Source organism: Sebastes umbrosus, chromosome 17 (assembly GCF_015220745.1).
Source record: "Sebastes umbrosus isolate fSebUmb1 chromosome 17, fSebUmb1.pri, whole genome shotgun sequence".
NCBI lineage: Eukaryota > Metazoa > Chordata > Actinopteri > Perciformes > Sebastidae > Sebastes > Sebastes umbrosus.
This window is the reverse complement of record NC_051285.1, coordinates 2,830,986-2,839,686: the sequence shown is the minus strand read 5'-3', so window position 1 is coordinate 2,839,686 and position 8,701 is coordinate 2,830,986. Positions and strand designations below refer to the sequence as shown.

Below are 8,701 nucleotides of genomic sequence, written 5' to 3'. Positions count from 1 at the left end.
TAAAATGAATAAATAAATATTAAAAATTATAATATATAATCAAATAGGTGTTAAACGCAGCGAAGACGACAAAACAAACAACAACATAACTACCGTAAAGTGAACCACTGTTGTCGTAAATCCTGCCCGGCGCCGAGTACGGAATCCTAGTTGGGTCAAACAATGTCGAGTTTGCTATCTCAAAAACACAATTACAGCCTTTTAAAACCCGCTTTTATACATTAATATTAAAACAACTTGAATAAATAAGTAAACAAAATTGTAATATACAATCAAATAGGTGTTAAACGCAGCGAAGACGACAAAACAAACAGTAACATAACTACCGTAAAACAAACCACTGTTGTCGTAAATCCTGCCCGGCGCCGAGTACGGAATCCTAGTTGGGTCAAACAATGTCGAGTTTGCTATCTCAAAAACCACAATTACAGCTTTTTAAAAACAATTTTATACATTATTATTAAACAAAGTTGAATAAATAAGTAAACAAAGTTGTAATATACAATCAAATAGGTGTTAAACGCAGCGAAGACGACAAAACAAACAATAACATAACTACCGTAAAACAAACCACTGTTGTCGTAAATCCTGCCCGGCGCCAAGTACGGAATCCTAGTTGGGTCAAACAATGTCGAGTTTGCTATCTCAAAAAACAAAATTACAGCTTTTTAAAAACAATTTTATACATTATTATTAAACAAAGTTGAATAAATAAGTAAACAAAATTATAATATACAATCAAATAGGTGTTAAACGCAGCGAAGACGACAAAACAAACAATAACATAACTACCGTAAAACAAACCACTGTTGTCGTAAATCCTGCCCGGCGCCGAGTACGGAATCCTAGTTGGGTCAAATTGCGTCGAGTTTGCTAGCTAAAAAAACTCAATTACAGCCTTTTAAAAACAATTTTATACATTAATATTAAAACAAATTGAATAACTAAGTAAACAAAATTGTAATATACAATCAAATAGGTGTTAAACGCAGCGAAGACGACAAAACAAACAATAACATAACTACCGTAAAACAAACCACTGTTGTCGTAAATCCTGCCCGGCGCCGAGTACGGGATCCTAGTTGGGTCAAATTACGTCGAGTTTGCTATCTAAAAAAAATCAATTACAGCCTTTTAAAAACAATTTTATACATTATTATTAAACAAAGTTGAATAAATAAGTAAACAAAGTTGTAATATACAATCAAATAGGTGTTAAACGCAGCGAAGACGACAAAACAAACAATAACATAACTACCGTAAAACAAACCACTGTTGTCGTAAATCCTGCCCGGCGCCTAGTACGGAATCGTAGTTGGGTCAAATTACGTCGAGTTTGCTATCTCAAAAACACAATTACAGCGTTTTAAAACACGCTTTTATACATTAATATTAAAACAACTTGAATAAATAAGTAAACAAAATAGTAATATACAATCAAATAGGTGTTAAATGCAGCGAAGACGACAAAACAAACAACAACATAACTACCGTAAAGCGAACCACTGTTGTCGTAAACATGCACCATGGCGACTGCAATGACAGGACGAGGTAACAGAAATGCAGCCTGAGTTTTACACTAAATGTGCCATAATATGATGTTTATTGTGTCTTCTGATGATGTTTTAACGGATTCCTACTTGTTTTCAGGTATGGCTTTTATTAGGAATATCTCTGGGGTGTTCCACTCAAGGTAAGTTACATATATATTAGTATATTAGTAGAGCATCAGAGCTACTCAGCTAGTTAGCTCTGTCTCTGCAGAAGGACACATGTTACTCATTTGATGCTCACTTTGGTTTTTATCTTACAAGAATAGTCCAAATGCATCCAGAGGATTCTGCAGTAACAACAGACATGTTTGGAGCAATTTGCACCTTCAAATTGTGATCAAATTGTTGCTAATGGCATGTTAACAAGGCTCAGTTCACAGTGTGCAGCAGCATTAGACACAGACATGCATCAATATAAGCTGCCATATGATGCACAAACTTAACAGTATTCTCAGATGGGCAGACAAAGCTGAAATCCTTATTGCAAAGGGGGAAAAAACATGTCCTTAAAGCAGAATGTTTTGGTTCACAGAGACCTGTAGCATCTCCCAGAGGACACATAGATCTGATAACCCAGATGATCTCACTATGTCATGGAAAAAAGTCATAAAAACAAGTAATAGTATGTCATAAAAACATAATAGCATATATTATGCAATAACTTATATTTAAAAAGTAATTAAAAAGTCATAGTATACTCTGCTGTAAAAGATTTCATCAAAAAAGTAATATTATTGTATATCATAAAAAAGCTATACAAATGTATAGTATTTTGTGATGTCTAGGGCTGCAACTAATGATTATTTTAATTGTCAACCAATCTGTAGATTATTTTCTCGAATAAATGATTAGTTGTTTGATCTATAAAATGTCAGAAAATGATGAAAAATGACGATCAGTGCCTGAGATGACGTCCTCAAATGTCTTGTTTTGTCCACAACTCAAAGATATTCAGTTTACTGTCATAAAGGAGTAAAGCAAACAGATAATTCACATTTCAGAAGCTGGAATCAGAGAATTTTTACTTTTTTTTTTTCTTTAAAAAAATACTCAAACCGATTTAATCAACTATAAAAATAGGTGGCGATTAATTTAATAGTTAACAACTAATCAATTAATCTTTGCAGCTCTAGTGATGTCATCAGGGTCAGGTGGGTTTGGGATTGTGACTTCAAATTTAGTGGGAATCTTAGAATAGATAGTGAGCAGGGTGAGATGGGTCATCATGCAACTAAATGTTCCTGTTTTTTCTCCCTTCCCTAAACATCTCTCCAGGTTACAGGTTCTGGGTGGCGTTGGTCCTCAGCAGCTCTCATGTCTCCACACCAGCTCGTCACTGGAATCAAAGAACTGGGAGAGGAGGAACCTGGAGTTATATCCACCTCAGCTACCAGATGATCCTCGCAGACCAGCAGTAAGTCTTTCTGTCTGCTTATAATAGGAAGTGCAGAGTGAGAGGATATCCCAGTCTGGTGTCTGGAGTGTTGTACCTCAGAGTTTCTTTGTATTGCTAACCACAAAGTTATGTACCTCCTGTATGTGTACACTATGTATATGTTTGAGTAAGTTATGCGATCATTTCCATATCCAGTGCAGAAGTTGTCTCTTGTCTCTACAAACATCTGAATATGTTTTCTTCTTTCAGGAGATCCACCACAGCAGGCGGCAGATCAAGTACAGCAAAGACAAGATGTGGTACTTGGCCAAAATGGTGAGATCCACAGCAGAACAGCATTTCCTCATCAAAAATACTATCTTCCAAGTAAATCCTATCTCCACTTTAGTGAGTTATTTTGCAGCCGTCACCTCCAGTCAAATGCTTGAAGCTGACACTTCCAGAGAGAGGAAAATGTAGAGATTTGCGGGTCAAATAGTGGTGCTGATGAATCTACTCTTGTTGGTTAGCAGGATATTTTAAAAGATTCTCAGCAGAGCTTAATGAATTGCCAAGGACCATGTCATTAGTGTGTCCAGGAATATTTAGAAAACAAATTTTAACATATTGAGAGAAGGCATTTTAAAACATTTTCACTTTTTTTTTATGATCTACTGCACTTAATTGGTGAAAAAAATCAATCAGGCATTTTCATGTTGTTATAGAGTGCTGCAGGAATGAGTCCTAAAACCCAGAAAGAATTAGCATTTTAGCACTTCCAGTTCCCTCGTCTCAAAGTCAATGGGCTTTTGATTAGATGCCTGAAATAAGAACACTAGTCCGCCTTGAGCTTAGTGGTGGTGACGTGAAGTAGTTTGTTTTTTAGCCTAACGTTTTCTTTTTACTTCTGGCAATTACATTTACGCTTCAAAAATCACAAAAGTGTTGTTCATTTGTGGAGATTATCTTGCTGAATAAAACATGTAAGTATCATTAACATTTGTTCGCCACAGAGCTTATTTTTTCCAATAATCCGAAACCCAATGGAAAAATCCCATTGGCTTCTTACCGCGGGGACCAGGGCGATGCTAACTTCATGGTTGGCCTACAAAAATACGTCATCCTGCAGCACTATTGTCTGGCACCCTGGGTCCAGAATTTAACACTTTCCATTATTAAAACTACAAAAACTTATGCTTCTCCATGGCTGTACAAACCCTTGTGAGTTTTAATCTTATCTGTTGCATCTGGCTTTTTCCTGTTGTTGTGTCCATAGACCCACTGTGGTCAGGGTTGACTTAAGCATGGTGCTGAAAAGTGGCTTCCTCAGGCAGTTCAACACACTACTGTCCTCACAGCTGTGGAAGAAATGTTGTTGTTGCATCTCACTGTTTGTTCTCCTTCACAGATCAAAGGGATGAGCATCGATCAGGCAATCGCACAGCTGGCGTTCAACGACAAGAAAGGGGCGAGGATCATGAAAGAGGTTCGAAGCTGCATTTTCACCCTTCATCACTGATGACCAAGATGTGTGTGTTTAATACAATTAGACACCACAGTCACAAAAATATTATACAGTATTAAATATATGAAATATTTATCAAAGTATGATTTAAAATGTTTCCATTTTCACCGCTCATGTTTTATTCATTGACTTAATTGAGTGTATCCATGCATTATTTTGACGTCATCCCCCATCACACCTATGCACTAGAAGTGTATTTATGGATGTCACAGCTCTTTGTTTGTTTGTTCAGGTTCTTGAGGAAGCTCAGGAGATGGCAGTCAAGAATCACAATGTAGAGTACAAATCCAACCTGTATGTAGGTAAGTGTCTGCAGCACAACAACTACACATCATTAATATAACATAATCTCCGGCAGCTGGATGGCTAAGTATTAAAAACAAGTTGAGTCTGCTCTATAAATGCTGGTTTTGTTGTTTTTAATTAACAATGTCTTTAATGTGAGTTGCTGTTAATGGTCTCTGATAAATGTACAGTTTATATAAATAAAATAAATAAAATAAATAAAATAAATAAAATAAATAAAATAAATAAAATAAAATAAATAAATAAAATAAATACATTTAAATAAAGTTAATATAAATGTACAACGGGACATTTGGACTAAAAAGCAATGTAATTTTTATCCCATGTAGTGACGTCTGGGATGACTCAAGACATCCCAACATGAATCACCTTTTATTGAGCAGTCTTTATGACATTCTGTTGACTGACAAAAAAAAAAATAGAAAGACAAGCCTAAACACAGACCCTTTTTGGTGGAGGTAATAACTGTTTGACATTTTAAATAACCAGTTTAAACGTGTAGACTTGAATTTTCAAAGACTTCAATTGAAACGAAACTGCAAATGAAAAGCATGTTGCTTCCCAAAAACTGCTCAAAAATCCCATTAGTCATCACATGTTGTCAGCCAGTGTGCCAAAAGCAAGAAAATAAATTTCCGAATGGGAGAAATGACCTTCAGTAGGAGGGTAAGCAGGTAATGATTATTATTTTTTATTTCTATTTTTAAAAAAGCAGTAGATTTCTTTTTGAGTTCAGGTGGTGTGCAGAGTAATTTATGTGGAGTTGCAGACGTTATTACAGATAAGACTAAACTCAGCACAATCTTTGTTATTTTGACCAGTTTTCATTCAAAGGCACCTCTACAAATTGAATGAGTATTCTGTACCTTATCTGTCTCTCTCTCTCTCTCTCTCTCTCTCTCTCTCTGTTTATCTCATCCCCTCTTTAATCACACACCATGCCCTCCCGTCTCCCCTCCTGCAGCTGAGTCCTACTCCGGCAAAGGGAAGTACCTGAAGCGGATCCGTTACCACGGCCGGGGGATGTTTGGCATCATGGACAAAGTTTACTGTCACTACTTTGTGAAGCTGGTGGAGGGCCCGCCGCCCAAAACGGAGCAGAAGACGAGCTTTGACCAGGCCAAAGAGTACGTCCAGGACCTCAGGAACCGAACCATCATCCACAGTCTGTAGACCGTCTGATAGGATCATAATTCACATGTATCTTTCACTGTAAGTCTCTCTGTGTATGTGTTTGACATTTGTAAATAAATAAATGAGTGAATGGGTAATGAGACCTTTGCTCATTTTTTGGTAATTTCATTGTCTTAGTTTGAAATAATATTGACTGCAATGCCGTTTTTTTAAATAAAGAGACGACTACTTCAGACAGAGATCATAAAGCCCATCAATATTTAAGGAAATACAGTTACTTATGCCATTTTCTGCAATAGGTAATCAATTTTATCTGACAGATATTAAATTTGTGCCTCACATTGCAGGTACACCGCTTCAACTTTTGGATTTATAAGCCCTTTAACAGAGTTTTGTCCAATCAGGCTAATGGATCTTTTCTGCTTTTATTCAACAAAAGCATACATTCTTTTAAATTTCATTTTTTATAAAAGTTTATTTTTTGTGCGTAATAAATGTTAACTCCAGTAGCAAGTACCAAATGAAATTAACAGCATTTCAATATATTTATAATTCATGAATATATATATAAATGAGGGAGGAAAATGGTTGTAAATTGGCTGAAATGGAAACAAAAAGAAGAGAGAAGTTGGAGCAGGAAGGGAGGTCTGCTGCTGGTAGATAGGTGCACAGAAAATGGATAATATGGGGAATTCAATACAACATCAACAAAGTGCAGACAATCAATGCCGGCTTTATTCTTTTTGTTTGCACCGCTGCCAATGTGCATTTTGAGATAACGGTTCACAAGAAAGCAGCAGCTGCAAAATCTAAACCCACCCAATTCTGAATTTTAACATATTGCCTCAGATAACACATTGGTTATAATAACCATGTTGTATTGTGCTGTTCTAAAAACATTTCTCAGAAGGTGTGTGCTCACCTCGACAGGACCCCGACAGGCTACTCCACCAATTTAAGACAACTCTGGAGCACTCAGAAAAGTTTGTAGGATTTTTACTCTTTCACTTAATTCTCAAACTTTTAGCAGTTTGATGAATAGTGAAAAGTGTAAAACCTGACAGCAAAATTGTCATTTGTAACTGGTGTCCTCTTCCCACTGCAGCACACAGCAAGTCACCATGAAAACAGAGCCCCTAAGTGTGTGTCTGCCATGCTGTCACAGCTTCACTGTGATGGGTCTGGTATAGTTGTGTTAGGGTGACAACAGTGACCACAACTCCTCCCAGGAGTACAAACCTGTCAGCTTCACTGTTCTTCATGCCTTCACTTGGACCACGGCTCTGTGAGGAGCTGGCCTGCAGACATCATCAGGCCTGCCTCAGTGCCTTTATGAAACACAGGAAGCGATAAGCTGGGAGTGACTGGCTTCGCTGGGAGGCTTCAGTCTGGCGAAAAGAGGAAGGTAGTAGCAGGCTTCTTTAAGAAAACACATTTTCTTTGGGAAGATACAACAGTAATTGTGTTAATGTTCACATCACATAACCTTTTCATGTTTGACTGACATGTAAATTGCTTATTTTGATATTAGATGTTTTTGTTGTCCTTGCTTTCTTATCTCAAACTCCTGCAGGATGTAATTATGTTTGCTTAACGCGGCGTCTTTCATGTCCTCATCTATTTATTATTTGCCTTCTCTTTTTGGATTTCTCATCATTATTGTCTGTTATTATGCTAATAAATTGAATTCAGAGAGCAAAGAAAACATCCTTAGAGGAACAAACTGGGGAGGATATATGAAGAAAAATCTCTTTGGGAATTTGTATTTTCTAAAGGTCGCAGTGTTTGGGTGTTGTCGGGGCCCAGAGCTTTGGTCTCTGCTGTTTCCTAATTGGCCTTTAGTTTCCTGTTCCTGATGTGAGTGATCCACATCGCGTATCTGCCTGTCACTACGTCCCTCCAAAGCCCCCGTCAGCTCCGAGCGGCTTTGAGTGTATTTTCAAATAAAATGCCATCTGCTGGCCCCAATTTCAGCAGACAAGTGCCCTCAATCTCAGGTTGGAGGCCGGCTCGGTCCCACAGCACAAAGCAGCCTGGACTTCTGAAAAGAGCAAAAAAGGTTTCATGTTCTTCTTGTTTTCTTTTTCCTCTCTGTCCTCCAAAGATGTTCACTACCTAACCGTCTCTCTTTACTCCTAATCTCCTCCCAAAATGATGATATATTGCCCAAGATTTACTTTAACATTAACATTTTTGAAAATCATCCTTTAAATTAGGTTATTAAAAAAATTCTGACCACGTTTAAAATAAACGTTCCACTGCTTTCTGGTGGATAAACCATAGACTGTATATAAGAAGTGGACGTAGTCGTCGTGACGTCACCCATTGGTTTGTGGACTGCCGTTTTGAAGCCTCGAGTTCGGCATTTTGGTCGTCGCGTTTTTGCAACCAGCAGTGACACCAGAGGGTGGAGCTAAATACAACCAAACGCTGAATAATAACAAGGTTATAATTAACTTTCATGAACTGAAAACCCACTGTGGAAGAGCTAAAGGTCTACGACAAAAACACAGACAACTCCAGGACCGGACAACGCCGTGGTAACGACCTGTCAATCACAAGGTAGCCCCGCCCTAAAGCATCCCCTGCTTTATGGTCTATCTGACTCTAAATGGGACCATCATTTACTAAATGAACATCATGCTGTATTGAAGAAGACTTGAAACTAGAGATTGAGACCATAAACTCATGTTTACAATGTTTACTGAGGTAATAAATCAAGTGAGAAGTAGGCTCATTTTCTCATAGACTTCTATACAATCTGACTTCTGTTTGCAACCAGAGGAGTCGCCCCCTGCTGGCTGTTAG

General features: G+C 37.5%; 1 protein-coding gene and 1 long non-coding RNA gene across 2 annotated transcripts; both read left to right on the top strand.

Moving 5' to 3' along the window:
* The first annotated feature begins 28 nt into the window (after nt 1-28).
* Nucleotides 29-1,285, top strand: LOC119475803. The gene is made up of 2 exons (XR_005203887.1): nt 29-746; nt 980-1,285. It is a non-coding gene; the product is annotated as an uncharacterized LOC119475803 (long non-coding RNA).
* Nucleotides 1,286-1,439: 154 nt separating this feature from the next.
* mrpl22 (mitochondrial ribosomal protein L22) lies at nt 1,440-6,035 on the top strand. Its single transcript, XM_037748854.1, has 7 exons — nt 1,440-1,551; nt 1,651-1,693; nt 2,829-2,967; nt 3,199-3,264; nt 4,337-4,414; nt 4,686-4,755; nt 5,724-6,035. The coding sequence occupies exons 1-7, from the start codon at nt 1,527-1,529 to the stop codon at nt 5,930-5,932; spliced, it is 630 nt and encodes a 209-aa protein (XP_037604782.1). The 5' UTR covers nt 1,440-1,526; the 3' UTR covers nt 5,933-6,035.
* The last annotated feature ends 2,666 nt before the right edge of the window (nt 6,036-8,701 follow it).

Coding starts and splice junctions, on each gene's coding strand:
- mrpl22 (XM_037748854.1), top strand. CDS start 1,527: ATGGCGACTGCAATGACAGGACGAG. Junction 1,552..1,650: donor GACTGCAATGACAGGACGAG/GTAACAGAAATG, acceptor ACTTGTTTTCAG/GTATGGCTTTTATTAGGAAT. Junction 4,415..4,685: donor GGGCGAGGATCATGAAAGAG/GTTCGAAGCTGC, acceptor TTGTTTGTTCAG/GTTCTTGAGGAAGCTCAGGA.